We start from the raw sequence: 16,579 nt of genomic DNA, 5'->3' as shown, positions 1-16,579 counted from the left end.
GTTCAAGAGGGTAAAAATGGATGGACGGAAGCATCATAACTGTATAGCTGTTTTAGATTCTGTCGTGCTTTCCCTGAAAACTTTAACGGATAAAATAGAGTAAAGAACTTTGATCCTGGTATGAATCCAGTACTGACTGGTACAGGCCGAGAGCTCAGACTTGAACAGGCTGATGGGTCTTCAAAGAACTCATTGATCACACTTATCTAAGCTTTTCAAGACTTGTAAGTCAACATCCAGGCCACCCATCGTGCCTTTGTACCACTTTACCTCCCATGAATAATTACTGTAAGCCCATTAAAGACATGACAAGTCACAAGGGGCTCAAAGAACTTAATAAGCATCAGTTTGCTTTTCACATTTCTTCCTGCCTCCTACATCCTCTAAACTGGATGCTGCTTATTCAGTAGATGGAGCCTGACATAAATCTACCATTCCTGCGCCACAGTCCCTCTTTCTGAAAGAACTTGTAACTTTTTAATCTTTGTCACAATGGAGAAGACTGTTGCAGCAACACTGTAATAAATCTACAAGTAAACTGCGATATTTTGCATTCAGGGCTTCTCCAAGCTGCCAAATCAAATATTTGGACAATTGTACAAAGAAAAGAAAACAGAGGTTTCTCTACATCTATCTGCTGCATCAGGAAAACTACAATAGGGTTATAAGTCAGTGAGGTATAACAGAGCTCTCATTCACAGCCTTTTGTTATTAAATGGTTATAACATTTTCACAGAATTAAAACATGACCCACATCTTTTGCAGCATCGCATCATCCCTGATCCTGATACCTAATGACCCTTTTCAATTGTTTTCTAACGCCGTGGAAGGCTACTGGACCTGCACTGACAGCACGCCGCCGCTAATGTGCTCTGTCGGATGTCTAATTGAAGGGCAAAGCGAATACATCTGACTGCAAAAGTCATGAAGTCAAATAGTCCATCTCACACTCTCACTAAAGTCAATCAGACATAGTTCTTCAGCTGTATCAGTGATGGAATATGAGTCAAAGAGTTCAGCCTGAGAGAAATGTACCACCTCTCTTTAATAATACTTCCTCTTCTACCATTTCCCAGAAGTCTTGCAAATGCTGCCGCATAAATTAACCCTGCTGCTCTCTCCTTAACTCTCTAAACCTCCCTCTCTTCAGGACTTTTCTCCTAAATCTCTCTTTCCTTCTGACTGTTACTCTTGTTTTTGTTTTTTTTGTTTTCATGAAGCACTGACTGAACTCTTATCTCACAAATATACAGAACATCATGTACAGGCAGGGGAACAGGCAGGGAGAGAGCGCCCAGGGTCAGGCTCACTTTGGGGCCAAACTACACTTTGCTATTCTGGGTTTGAATAGGTCATCAGATCTGTGAGATTAGGGGCACAGTCAAGGTTTATAAAGACCTTTATAGGTTAGAATATATCAAGCTGGAGCTTCCTAACTTAGAAGTGCAGCTCCAGAGCTCAACATGTCCATGTCGCAGTTTGACAAAGGATACAAGCCAAATTGATATTGGCCCAGAATTTCATGACAGACACCAGAGAAGCATTTAATCAGCTGACCTGAATCTGCTGGAGGTGTCAGTTAGTTAGACATCCTACTTGACTTACTATGAGATTTTAGTTCCAATTTTTCCACGCTTAGGCAAATCCACAAATCAAAAGACATAGAGATTCTGCAGAGTGAACTGACAAATATCTTGCCAGCTAAATATCTTTACAAGCCACAAGAGTTTAAACATGGGGAGGGGGGAAACCGGCAGGAGGCATCATCTGAACCAATAGGAACTTCTGTCTTTACATGCTGTTGTTGTGCCTCGACAACACTCTACATTGGGCACTTTCACTTACAGGCTATTCAATGTGAACATGTGCAAAACATTTCAGTCTGTTCTTTCACCCAAACGTGCTCAGATGTTTACAGCTAAAAAAAAAAAAAGGGGGTCCAACATGCCTTACTGCATGACAAATCTTTGTCCAAACTTTTCAACTCGTAGGTTGCTACTAGCTAGCTGGCTAAGAAATTGTTTCAAACAGCAAGAGGTAGGGGCGGCGGGGCTCAGAGGTAGCGTGGCCGTCTAGCAACCCAGGGGTCGTTGGTTCAATCCTCACTCCCCCGGTCAAGTATCCTTGAACAAGATACTGAGCCCATAACTTGACTGTAGTTTCTCCTGATGGCCCTGCGACGGACTGGAAACCCGAAAGCGATATAGAAAATGGATGAATGGACAGCAAGAGGTACTTTGAAAATGGCAGCACACAGAAAGAGGAAAGGGCGGACAGTGCCACCTGAAATAATATCCTGACAGTAAGATTATACCTAAAATGATGTTCTGGTAAACTAGACTAAATAGTGTGGTTGCAAGTTTTGTAATTTCTACTGAATAAGACAAGGATTCAGCTACGAGACTTTTCAACTCTAGTTTAGCAGTCAAACATCCAAATTACGATGGCTGTTACAAATCATTTGTGGTGTCAGAAATGTGAGAAACAGAGCAAATTAAAAAGCCCCCTGTGTTACAGCAGCTGCCCGATGTAATGACAAACAAGTCCATCAGCGCTGTGTTTGTCTATGAATAGATAATGTTCCAGCGTTTGAGAGGGTGGCTGATCATCTTGCAGCTGATGAGTGGCCATGAATGAAGCATCTGGTAAGGGGGGTAAAACCATATTATTCCAGGGGTCTATTTGTGTGTGTGCATTTGAATACATCAGAGTAGTTAGCACAGATCTGAGCTTGTCAGGCACCAGCTTGCACCTGCAGCTTTTTCAGCCTCATTTTCAGAAACACCACAGAACTCTGGCCCATGGTACTAAAAGATTAACTAAAAGAATTTGGCCGATACATTAGTGAATCCTCCTCCCTCCAATCCTCCTTAAGAGCGACTCTTAAAGAAGACAAACCGATTCCAAATGTACTACAGAGCTCAGTCAAAAACACGCTTCTTTTTACTTAAAAGTACTGTTTCCAGTTGTTCACAGGCGCTTGTATCTTGCCTGACAAACAAGATAAGGCAGGATGTTGAGGTTTTGTCTTAATCTCATTGATTGCCGTTCTTTCTGTTTGCAATACGCTAAATTTACGTGACAATAATAAGAAAAGTCAAGATTAAACATTAAAAAAATGTTTTAAAAAAATCAATAAATCATATACTGTGGCAGGCTTGTCTCATTCACAGCCTTCATACACAGATGTTACCGCTAGCAGGAAAACTACTGCAAACACAGTCGCTCACAATAAGCCCCAAATCTCATCCGCCCCCTTATTGCAGGTACACACACACACGCACACAAACTAAACCCCTGTGCAAGCACCCTGCCAGTTCTCAACAGATGCCATCCCCCAACTCACACCCTCAGAACATCTACCCACAATTTGGCTCCTGACCTGTTAACAAAGTCTGACAACAAGATAAATGTTAGAAAGTGCCTGCATACTAGCTATCAAGAGTCCTCCTTTAAATAAACAAGCATTTTCCCACCACATCCCAAACTCATGTCAAAACACTGCCTCTCCAGTGAGCTACATCTTATTACATGTTAGCCTATTAGCCTGTCTTACATAATGCACAACCAGCTTAACGCTACATTTAGTGGTGTGACAGACCCTGGCAGAAGTGCTATGAATGTGCATAGTGTAATTCGCCCCGGTCCGTACGCCTGTCAGGCTGCATTTTAGGTCTTGATGCATTATTCTGCTGCAGCAGGTCTGTATCACTGATGGGCAGCGGCAATCCCACAGGGTTGAGTTGAGAGAGAGGCATCACCTCCAGGAAGTTCAACCCTGATGGCAAAGCCAGGACAACAGCGGAAGGTCAGACAAGGATACTCATTAATTATGTGTATAAATGTCAATAAAAATGGAGATATATGACTGGCAATTTTATTAATTTTATCACAATTTCTTCTCTAAATACCACAACTTTTTCTTCTCTACGCGATTTGACACTTAAGTATATGCCATTAACACTTCTCCCTCCAGCATCCCTCCCTCCTTCCCTCTCCATCTTTGCAGAGCTGAGGTCAAGGAGAACAATAGCCAGTCCGTTGCTCTGCGGGCACTCGAAAAAAGGGATGATTTTTTTCATCTTTGCAGCAAAATAACACTCCTAAAAAGAGCCTCGAGGCAGAATAGATGGCTGTCTGAGCTGAGGAGATAAGATGTTGAAGAGGGAGAGAAGGGAATTAAACTGAATGTAACTTGATGTGCTGGTACTGGCTGTGTCTCTGTTCACCAACTATTTCACCCGGTGAGAGTTAATGCTGCTGCAGGTCTTCTTTAGTGCATGATAACAATCACCCCTTGGATAGGGTATCTCAAAACATTCTGTGTCCCACCTAACAGCTAGCAACTGGTAATTATTGACAACAACTCATTTCCTGGCTGCTGGATGCCACAGGCAAGAAGAACATATCACTTTTCCCAATCTCCATTAGCTTAATCAGAGGTTTCAGGTATTCAACTTGGTAAATGTCACTTTTATATAATTAACGTGTGACTTTCATTTACTTTTATGAATAAACCTCTGTTATTTGCCCAAATTCACAGGAAACTGAGGCCATCGTATAATTCCCACGATTTAGGAAAAAAAAAAAAGTTGGGTGGAGGACTTTATCTTGAGTGTTAGAAGTTTTTGATGTTTTGTTTCGTCCATATTGGCTACCCATTTCATTGATTTAAAAAAAAAAGTTTTAAAAGGTCAAAATTGCTCATAAATCTGTTTCCATATCCTCTCTTTTGTCCATATGTATTTTTCTCTTTTGCTCAGGCAGTTTGTACAGTTTGTGTATGTAGATGATATATTGATTCATTTTAACCATTATCATAAACCCTTTGGTGTTTTTGGTAAAATACCTGGATATAACATTATTTGTGTGAAACAATCACGGATGCTTCTGGTTGACTTTAATGAGCAGGCACGCACCTCCTAGGATCATTCCATGTGAGAAATCTCTTCCTCTTGAGAGACAACTACAAACGATCAGCACATGTTGTCAGCCGGACTCGTGACTGCTAAATGAAATACGCTTACCACTGGAATAAAAAGAACCAAAAAAAGAGCAGCAAATATCTCTGTAAGTCAGAAAAGAACTTAAATACAGCTGAGTATGCTGCAGTTTATCGTGTTGTTTACATCGTGCAACTAGTTGTTGTGCATTAGCCCAAACTTTTATTGAGATTATTGCTGGAAAAAAAGAAGGGTGTCAGTAAGGGAACAAATGGCTCTTAAAAGCTGTTTTTTTCAGTTTCCATGTATTGGTTTGCTCCCATTTTTCAGAATATTATACAACTGCTGCATGTACATTCTCTATACCATTGAGGGAATAAGCGTAATAATCCAATTCCTTTGTGTTGGAACATTGGTGATTTATGTCAGTAGGGGTCATGGGATACTTGAGCAACAAAGGGGATGGGGTGGAATGGGTGGGCTGTACTGCATGTCTTTTGCAGGACTTCTTCTTGTATGTACACCGCCTTCCATGGTTTATCATGCCAGGGCTTAGTGTGTTGGTTTGAGAAAATATGGTAAATGAGGGGTGTTTAACTGTTGCATTTCACCTCTGTGACTGTCGAAAAACGACAATCATTTACATTTACAAACCAGTTTCTTTTGTTTAAATTTGCCGAAATATGAGAAATAAGTGTTTCCATGCTTAGACAATTAAACTACTTTGAAAGCTATTTTGGGAATCTATTTAATTTTAGCCAAAGCCAACAAGCTCCGGGGATCAAGAAGGATTAGGGGGAACAACATGGACCAAAGAGCCAGCAAGAACAAAGAAAAAATGTTCATTTTTCCATGCATAGCTGACAACAAAAGGTTTCTCAGCATTCCTGCTATCACAAAACCCTGTTGTGGCATTTCCCCAGGAACCTTCCCACACTGTCAAAACAACGCGTCCACGCCACTGATAATGGCCGGTCATCATCAGCCAATGAGGTCCAGAACTGAACAGTCGCTCTGCCTCTGGAAACAAATAAACTCCCACACACTCCAAGACTCTCTGCCTTCGACAGTCGCTCCTACTCTTCCTTCCAAGTGATCACAGAGGAAACTGCAAGAATTACAGGTTGTTGGAGGAAGAAACAACAGAAAAAATAATGACGAACGAACAGAGTCATCAGTAGCGGCCACAAAAAGGTCAGTGAATCACACGGGAGCAGAAGTAGAGAGAGTCACTCCTGGCAATCCTGCAGCTAAAATGTCGCCTGCTGCCGAGTAACCCCGAGGGCCAGTATGGCAAACAGGACTGCGTGGAACAAAATTTAACCACCATGTGAATAAGCCAATGGCACAGTGATGAAATAGGACCCGCCTCCTTTCTTTAAGTGTGCCAGCTTCTGACGGGGGCCAAATGTGCACCATAAACCAATCCTGAAATGCGATCTGTCAGTCTGGAGGGGCAGCTGGGAGAAGGCCGACTCTCTAGAGACTGGTGCTTTAGCTGAACAGGACACATGATTTATTAAAACTGACTGAGTAAAGAAATTGATGTGCTGAAGCAGAGACTGATAATCCTGAATCTGAAAAAAAACAAAACAAAAAAACACAGCAATGAGGTTTGTAAACTACTTTTTTGGGCTTTAATCTGCAGGGAACACACATTACATTCACACACACACCACAAAAAAAAAACAACTTCAGGACAGAAACTGAGAGCAACTGTTCTTCGAAATGTGAGCAGAACACACCCCTTGCTTATGCAAGCATGTGTGACAGGACCAGTGTTCAAGTGTTAAAGCGCCTCTCTTCCTAAAACTGGTCTGCACTTCTTTTCCCCCTCTTCAATAAATAAACAGTCCTCTACAGCCGCAGCTTCAGATTATTGGTTTTACCCACAGGTATTTAATAAAACAAGCTCAAACACTAACATATAAGATGTATCATAAGGAATCAGCCCATGAACCTTGTGCTGTTCGTGGTAAACGTGGCGCCATGCATATTTGCATACAAAGAAGCTGCAAACTAGACAAAACCATGGATGCAATTAAGTGTCCAAGAGTGCAAGTTAATGCATTTTAAAGAAAGCTCATCCTCTGAAAGGTAGGGAAGAGGACCGCAATCTAATCTGACCTGACCCCCCCACTCACCCGTCAATAACACCCTCTCAGAATCACTAGCTTGTAAATCACACAAGATCGTCTGTAAGGACAAAACTCCCGTAGGTCACAGTCACTGTCCAATGTTTGGAATCAATGACCATTTAAAACGCATGGGGTCAATGCTTTGCCAAATCAGATGGAGATGGTGACATATTGTCAGAGACATACATAAACAACAATAGCAGAACAAAAGCAGGACAGCGTTTCAAATCAGTTCCTTCCCACTTTGCTCCGTTCAAAACAGGCAACCTCATCCAATCCGACGAGCCACTTTCACAAAAGATGGAGTGGCTTCACAGGGAAGGGCATAGACAAGCCTTCGCCATAGTAACGTCAAGAATGGTGTGATGTAAATCTGTCAGAGCAGAAAGAGAGACGAGCTAAGGAGAGGGGGGGGTGTGCACACTACCATGCATTTCCAGCACTAAATCCATCGGTTCCTCTCTTTTTACTCACTCTCTCTACTTCCTTTACACTCCTGAAATTTACTGGTTTCATCATTTGCTCACAGAAAAGAGTAAAAGATTTTCTCAACAGCACAGTTCCTTCACACTCTGTTCCTCCTGAGGCCAAGGACTGGCACCCTAAAATGTGGGGAACACACATTCGGAACAGATTAGTTATCTAGTGGATGCGCATCATTGAAAAGGTCAATTCAGTTCTGCTGCAGTGCTACAATTTCATAAACAAAAGTAATCAGTGGTAAAGATGCAAATAGAAGGACTTTTTGTACTTGACTTGGTATCTTTGCAGGGGGACAATCTATTTTATCACTTTGAAAATAGAGGACTTTCTACCTCATTTCACGACATTCCATACACTGCTCATCCTCGGGTCAGAGGTAAGGTTCACCCTGGACAAGTTGCCAGTCAGTCACAATTTTAAATTCAATTTTCAAAGGGAATCATATCAAGCCTTCCCAGAGCCACCAGAGCTGATGGCAAACAGGCAAATTAGCAAACAGCTCACAAAAAAATATGCGACTTTTCTCTCCAGCAGTGATGGAACGATCACCTATCAAACCAGGCTGCACCCTGCATGGTCAGCGATGCTGTCATTCGGCACTCACGTCACCCTTGTATGTGCCATTTACCTTTAAAGTTGCTTGTGCAGAGGATTGTGGGTAAATTAGGACCTTGAACTGCCCTTCTGTAGTGCTTGATGATGTAACATATGGCCTTTTTTGTGATTGAGAAACACCTTTTCTCCCTCTCTCTCCCTCCCTCAGTGTCGACAACATTGTCCTCCAACAGAGGGCAACTCCTCCCCTCTGAGCAGGAGCAAATTGAGATGGGGTTTACGTTAATGGGTTTGGGGAACACCACAAGGTACAACGGGGGGGTATTCCTCCTAAAGAAATGGGTGGCCTGTATCTACATGAAATGAAACCGGTAGAAAGTTGATACAAGTCTGCTGGATAAACATGTAGCTCTTCTTTTATTTCTCCTTGTTGCAGGGGAAAATAAATGTAGAAATACAGCTGATTCTTACACAGGAGTGAGATGCGTGTGGGTTTCACTCAAATCAAGATAATACCTGACAGCAGTAATCACTGTCTCACCTGTGACTGACTAATGCAGCAAATACCACAATGGGCATCTGAGAATATCAAAGATATAAATGCATCCAACACACACCTGAATATTAACACTGAAACTCAGTTACCATGGTTATTTCCAGTATCTGAAATGCAAATCAAGGACATTTCCCACCCTTATTTTCTCCTACGGACATGTCAGAACATGTCTCTGTTCAGGCTCTGCTGGAACAAACGGCTCATCCCTCTTGGAGTCGCCTAAAAAATAAAACAGTCAAGATCATTTTAGCGTGTGTCAAAATACAGGTACAAGATGATTTGACTCGCGAAAAACTCGAGATGCTGATGCATTTGCTCTTAAGTACCTCGCTAACGTGAAAGGAAAGCATGTCAGCATTGTTTTCTCCCTGTTTTCCCCTGCTGGTTCAATAGCTATGCTGCATTGGCTACCAGTGACGCAGGGACCTAATCAATACTGGGTCTTGAGGGCAGCAGAGCAGGCAATGTGAGGACTCGGCTGCAAATATGCTCTATCGGCTGTGTAATGTTGTAATGAGCGGATGGTGTCAGCAGCACCTTGGCTAATGCTGCACAACCAGTTCAGTCTGTGATTTCATTTGATTCATCACCATTTTAGACACTTAGTAGATAATGTTTTGGATTAAAACAATTGTGACTGTGACTAAACAGTAACACATAGCCCTACATAGAGCTCAGTGCCCATCTGTGTGAAATCCTGCACAGGTTTGAGGGATGACCCTGTCCCTATGATGCGCTGTACGTATGCTGAATTTTTCTGAGTCCAACCCAGAATTAAACATCGGCGTGGGCTCCCCTTGACAGGAAGCCAACAGGATTTTTACAATGGATTATTTGCAAATAAACATTTCAGATTTACAAGCTGGTGTTGCTAGATAATCTTCAACAAATGGAAACCACTTTTGTGATTTGAGAGCCGTAAGTGTGCATTTCTTCAAGGTGCAAAGCTGACGTGAGCGAATTACAACAGCAACTACTGCAACTAGAGATGGAATATCGGAAACAGCTGACTATACATTCGCAGGGTGGATATTGGAATGATGGTGCTCCAAATTTCATTCCAGATGCCTGCACCGGATCATGAACTTGCAGTGATATAACGTGAGAAAACTCACAGACGCCGTTCAAATAAACTGCTTTGAATCCATTTAAACTGAATGCATTTGTGTATATTTTTCAGCCATTTTAATAAGTGTTGCGCTGTTTACAGCAGCTTCATGATGCAACTCTAAACACAATACCGACAACAGAACAAATGTTAGAAAGACAATATGCTTTGGTATTGAAATCAGAATCTGTACCACAGGATTTGTGTACGAACTGGAACCGAAAATAATGTGGATCGGCACATTTCTAACTACCATTACAACTACATGACTTCAACGTTACTGCATCGGACGTTTGTGTCTCCGCTGTTTTTGGCATGATGAGGTTTAAAGTCTGGAAGATCTTTTGCAGTCTCATTAAGCCACTTGTAAGACACTTAAGTGGTGCATCTTATGCCATAGAGCATTACATTAAAATATCTCAAGCCTTTATGTCAGGGATTTCCCCAACAGCCCATTTTCTTTGAGAAGAGGGAATTGGATGTACAACAACTTTCTTCTGTGGTGTAGCGCACATTTCCATGATTACTTCTATCATCATCATCTCCTATATGAACTATCTAAAATGTGTGGGAAGCTGAATCATGCTAAGCGTAATAATTAAGGCCAGCAAAACCCCGCTAAGCCTGTTAAATTACATGAAGCCTGTGCAGAAATATTCCAGTTATTTCAGGGGAAACCCTTGACTTTTCTCGGTGAACACCAGAGCATGTTGTTCTACTGCTGCCAGCCTTGCATGCACACTAAAACCTCAGGACACAGCAGTATTATGCATGCTCGCACACTCACACACACATATGCACACAAAGTACTGGGCCCATTAATCATAAGCAACCCAGTTCTGCTTCTTGCCCCACACTCCTCTCATGTTCTTCTGGCTGAAGGTTGACTTTGCAGTCTCTGTATTTACCTCAGTATGGAGCAGGGGTTGTATGCCATGGAGATTCATTGAAAAGGACACAGAACCGGGGGTGTCAGGGATATTTACATGTATGAACCCGGTAAACATCAGGTCTGAAAGGTTCTTCTGCATCAACTCATTCCATTTATAACGAGCATTAAACCAGCTTGGACAATAACTGTGGTAGAGACCGCTAAATGTGTAACCAGAGAGCTCTGAACCTGAGTTGCTTTAAAAAGGAAGCTTGTTTTCTATTCTACATCTTTCAAATAAATTCTGCTAGTCTGAATTGTTTTAACTGAATCTCTTGCGCAACAGGAACACCCAGATTGCCTTACCCAAGTAGAGCGATGCGTTTTCTTTCTTCACATTGTCATCCAGGTAGGTGGGCCCCAGAGTGTAGATTGGGGTTGACCCCATACCAACGAGTATCTGGGCACAGATGAACAGGGCCACATACAGGTTGTGCTCATTGCCCTCCTGGTCACGAGGACATGATGCCACATCCAGTAGCTCACGCCCGCTGTTGTTGCTGCTGAGACAGAGTCCTTCATGACCCGCTGATGAGTTCATCTCCTGGATCTGGTAGGGTGGCGAGATGAAGTGGGGTAGTGAAAATAACGCTGCCCCTACAGCAATGACTACGCCACCCACAGCTAGCCAGCGTGGCCTCTGACCTCTACCTCCAAAGTAGGAGATAAACACCACCACAAGGAGGCTGCCTATGTCGAAGCAGCTGACCAGCAGGCCCGACTCAGAGCTGCGGAGGCTGTAGCGCTTCTCGATGGTGGTGATAACACTGCTCAAGTAGCCCGAAACCATTAGGGACTGAATGAAGGTCAGGTAGCACATGCAGAACAGGAAGCAGCGAGAGTCTCGGAGGATTACACGCACATACTTCCTGGCTGGGATGCGGATAAGGCGAGAAAGAGAGAAGCCAACTTTTTTACCCCCTGAGCCTGCAGCCCTGTGACCATCCACAGCTAGAGAGCTACTGAGCCGCACCATGCTGGACACGGAGGGGGAGAAGTCTGTCCTGGATGAGGGCGACTCGGCTTGGCTGGAGTCTGGCGTTTTGGGCTGGAGCTCGCTGCTCTCATCCACAGCCACACAGGTCGTGTTGACCAGCCGAGCCTCCGCCGCCTTACAGTCCTGTTGACAGGGTCCATTCAGAATGGGTAAGCTTTTGGACTTGAAGCAGTTCTCAGAATCCATGTACTGATCCTGGAGCTCGCAGATCTCCAGAGACTCAGATAGATCGCTCCCCGTTTCATCGCTCTCAGGTGAAGTCATGGTTCGGTCGGGCTCCTGGCTGCGCTGGCAAGTCCGTCAGTATCTAGTGCCACATAGGGCCACCGCAGAGCTGCTGCACAGATGGGTGGTGGGGTAAAGACTCTGCCCTGCCAGAAGGACTGAGGCAAACTGACCCCCCTCTAGTTATGTGCATGTTTTATTCCACATGATGATTTACAGCAGCTCAACTGTCACAAGAAGCCCTTACCACATCACACATCATCCTTGCAACAGAGAAGAGCATCACCTTTCTTCACACCGATGTTCAGCATTTATCAGCAAAAATAATCAAATGATGAGCTGAGCAAATGATCTTCGCCTACTTTAAGAACCCATTTTAATCTTGATTTCATGGGTCTTTGTTTGCTTCATAGCCTTTTAGTTTCCTTTGTCCCATCATCCTAAAAGAAAAAGATAAAAAAAACGTGAAATTAACAAATTCAAAACATATTTCCAAAATGAGTGCCAATTTCGCCATACGTTTCTACAGCTAGAAAACATGACGATTCTGATTACACTTGTCCAACTCCATTATTATATCCACTTGTGTCGTTAAATTGCTGAATATGACCAAAAATCCCGCTTTGAAAAACCCACAAAAAAACACAAAAAATAACCATATATATCGTTTTCTAAAGTGTCAGGGCGGTTAAACAATATAACACCCAGCTGTCCTTTGTCAAAGCAGAAATATAGCTAGAGAACAAAAGACCACGCTGTCCACAAACGTCTCAGTCATGACTTTGAAAAGAAAATAAACCCCCCGAGTCTACGGGAAACTGTCTAAAATTTTGCCGTGTAAAACGAAAAAGAGGCGACGGAAAACATTTCACAGAACTTCTAGGGAAGAATGGAGGCGTAGCTGACGGTTGTACTCACCCAGGACAGGGGGAGGTAGCCTGTTGTTCTCCCGGAGCGGCCACTCGCTGAATGAGTCTGGGATGCGGATAGCAGCCTCTGCCGCTGCTGGTGCTGGCGGTGGGCTAATGCTGCCTTCACTGACCGTAGAACATTGGGGAATTAAGACTCAAACAAAGTGATAAGGCTGACAACGGGTTGATTCAAAATAGAAACAAACAAAACAAAACAAAACATACGTACATATCACGTAACAGACTGACTTTTACTAATTACACTAAATAATTGGGTGGATAAATCCATTAATCAACTCTATCCAAAGTGATTCCATTGTCTGAACTTAGGCTGCATTTGCCTTGTGTTTTATTATAAATTGTAACGGCAATCACAATTCATCTTTTTTTAATCACACGAGCAGAAATACCCCAAAATCCCGTGAATGTATTTCAGGCCACGAGTGTCACTCAAATCATCGAGGGAGCCTGAACGCAGCCAAATCGTAGGGCTGAATTGTTTATCACACTCGACACCTCGGGACTTGTAGTTTCTTTTTTGAATCTGTGACATTATTCATACCCCTTTTGAACTTCATATAAAACGGAGTTGATTAACAGCAACACCCTGAAGATATGTCACATCTCAAATGATTCGAAAATTTTACTCTGCAGATTATTTCATTGAGATGAATTTAGCTACACACACTCCAGGACTTCATAAACCAGCATGCACATCGGCTTCCATATGGTAGCTTGTTTAGGAATCTACACTACGTCATCTGGACAGCTGGGACCCTGCTGACCCTGTAGTGATTGACTGGTCACAGGCTCTAAGACAATGTGCCTGAGCCTGATGCAATAAAAGGTGGGACTATACATTAATAAAAAATATTCATTTTAATAGTGCTTGAATTAAGATGACAGATTATCCTCTTAAAAATGTGAATCTAGTTAATCCAACTACGTATCACTGTATGGGATCGATGAGACTTTCGAAGCTCGCTGAACGATCAGCATTGTAGCTCATATTGAAATAATCTTTGTTCTTTCTTAGGTCTATTGCAACACAATGGAATAGATATATAGATGTATAAATTGATTATTGTAGCGTGTAGGTATTGATTGTGCGTGTAAATTTGAACGTGTGAATGTTCTGCAGTGTCATTTGTGTAAAAAGAGTAGAAACTAAGAGCCTGTGGAGAGGATGCATGGCTTTCACCCAAGGTCATTAATTAATGTCCTCAGCTTGGTAAAGGCTGATCAGTCCTCTCCTCCTTTTCCTCCTCTCCTCAGTCTTACCCCTCTGGAAGAATGATGACTTAATGCAGGCCTATTGTAACTCCTTTTAATAGAAAATGTGTTCAAATATTAACATCTTTTTACTTCGGTTGAGACTCAAACTTAGGGTTTTGGTTTTTTTTCCACAACATGCAGCGTATACATTGACTATCTCTCACCAGTCAATCAGTGGAATCAATACGAGGGATCTCAGGCCTCTGTTGTCTTTTTTTCCCCATCTCTCTCTCTCTCTGGCGATAAGTTAATCAATACCACAAACCACCACAAATACACTGCAGCATGAGAGGATGCGATGATTGAGCAGATATCCAGAATGCACCGTATCTTTCAGGCAGACTTATTGTAACCCACTTGAAAAAGCTGTTGCCGCTGATTCTGCTATCTTTTGTCAAGTTCACATGTTATTCAAAGCTTGTTACATGCACCCAACCCTCATACACCATGCGTGTTGGATTCTTAATTGAGAAAGCTGAGCGAGCGGTGGTTATATAAGTCAGACTCTCAGTCACTCTAATCAATGATCTGATGAATGGCAGTGGAATTTCACACATGGTCTCTGGAGGATGAACCCTTTTCCTTGTGAAATACTCTGGTATTTACTTTATGGAGACATAATTCTTCCCAGAAAATGACTCCTGACAGACTTGAGTGATGCACTGAGTTCTCCGCCAGCACCACCAGGATCTTTAGTGGATGGATTTGCATCACATTTGATGTAAAAAATTAATGTCCCACACTCATTAATCGTTTACACGTTTTGTCGTCATCATCATTTGGTACAGGACCAAATGTCCATTAAACTAATGCCATTCCCCATCAACCTCAGCAATACTTTGCATGTGCATCTATAAAGGAAGTATCAAGGCTCTTAATTTGACACAGGAACATAGTATGTTTGTCATGATAGCACAGCCTCAGGATGGAATCACAATAATTCAGTTCATCATTTGCTCTCCTCTACCTGCGTTGCAGTAAGTGTGTGACCTCACTTCCTGTTTCTGTGCATTGCTGAACGCAGCGCTTTGCTTTGTTGTGCTAGCTAAAGTGTGATCATCCCTGCTAATTCCTTTTTTCGTTGACTAATTACCTGCCAAAACGACATACCTAATTTCTTTATTTGGCTGAAGTTTAAAGACTATCTGTCCTGTAGCAACAGTCTTTCTTTCCTGTAAACTCTCCACTCAAAAGCTCACGATTGCGTCCCCCTCTGGCTCTCCTCTCTCCTGCTCAGTGTGCCACATGTTCAGTTTCTCCTTAGCCTCCTTTAATGATTCGGATAAGTGTGTTAAATGTAGTTTGTTTGTAGCGTTGGAGGCAAGGCTTAGCAAGGGTGAATTTGGCCTGCAGCGGCTCCGCACCGATGGATCCAAACAATTAGCCGCTAGAGCTAACCAGTCCCCATTAGCTGGTGCAGACCGCCTTAGCTTAGCCCCAACTACCGCTCCCTTGGCAGCTCCAAAGCAGCCGGGAGACCAGGGCAGCTGGGTGACTGTCTGAAGGAAGCGTAGTCCTAAGCAGAAGCCTGCTGTCAGTGACCAACCCCTTGAGACCCCTTCACGTCTCTAATAGGTTCTCCCCACTTGGCAACACACCCGCCAAGAAAACAACTCTGGTAATCGGAAGTTCCATTCTGAGAAACGTGAAATTAGCGACACCAGCAATCATAGTCAAGTGCATTCCAGGGGCCAGAGCAGGCGATGTTGAGTCAAATTTGAAACTACTGGTTAAAAGTAAACATAAATATGATAAAATCGTTATTCACGTCGGCGGTAATGACATCCAACTACGCCAGTCGGAGGTCACAAAATTAATATTGAGTCAGTGTGTACATTTGCAAAGACGATGTCGGACTCCAAGTAGTGTTCTCTGGTCCCCTGCCTAATCAGACCAGCGACAACATGTTTAGCCACATGTGGTCGTTCAACCGCTGGCTGTCGAAGTGGTGTCCAGAAAACCAAGTGGGCTTCATAGAACGTTGGAAAACTTTCTGGGGGAGACCTGGTCTGATTAGGAGAGTCGGCATTCATCTCACGTTGGACGGAGCTGCTCTCATTTCTAGAAATATGGCCCAGTTTATAATAGAACCTAAATCCGGACAACCCAGAGTTCAGACCAGGAAGCAGAGCTGCCATCTTACACACTTCTCTGCGCGTCCACTAGGGGGCAGCTACCCACCCACAACACCAAACACCAAACACCAAAAATGACGAAGCGATTTTGTACACCGATTTGTGACCGCCTAGCACTGCATCAGCATCAGCTAATTGCCGCCAACTGTTGCCTTCGCTTGTTTGTAGCTGAACGAACGATCGTCGTGCATTGTCACGTTACAATCGGTAACGATGTAACACGATGTCCTCCTTCTATTAGCTGAAGATGCAACGGTATGTAGCATTTATTTGTGTGATCTATTTAGCAAAACATTTTGGTGACAAGTCATTTCATTTTTTG

General features: G+C 43.0%; 1 protein-coding gene and 1 pseudogene across 1 annotated transcript in view; one reads left to right on the top strand and one right to left on the bottom strand.

Moving 5' to 3' along the window:
- The window catches only part of slco5a1 (solute carrier organic anion transporter family member 5A1), a 38,741-nt gene extending 25,804 nt beyond the window's left edge, over positions 1-12,937 (bottom strand). The window contains exons 1-2 of the mRNA XM_086190830.1: positions 12,855-12,937; positions 11,021-12,376 (exon numbers count right to left, since the gene is read on the bottom strand). Coding sequence (XP_086046956.1) covers positions 11,021-11,975 — 955 coding nt within the window. The 5' untranslated portion in view covers positions 11,976-12,376; positions 12,855-12,937. The remainder of the gene's footprint in view (positions 1-11,020; positions 12,377-12,854) is intronic.
- A 619-nt stretch (positions 12,938-13,556) lies between these two features.
- On the top strand, positions 13,557-16,335 carry LOC147241670 (uncharacterized; annotated as a pseudogene).
- The last annotated feature ends 244 nt before the right edge of the window (positions 16,336-16,579 follow it).

Source organism: Aulostomus chinensis, chromosome 21, assembly GCF_037954235.1.
Source record: "Aulostomus chinensis isolate RoL2024-O1b breed Wild chromosome 21, RoL_Achi_v1.0, whole genome shotgun sequence".
NCBI lineage: Eukaryota > Metazoa > Chordata > Actinopteri > Syngnathiformes > Aulostomidae > Aulostomus > Aulostomus chinensis.
The sequence above is the reverse complement of the archived record's forward strand: the minus strand, read 5'-3'. Positions and strand labels throughout refer to the sequence as shown.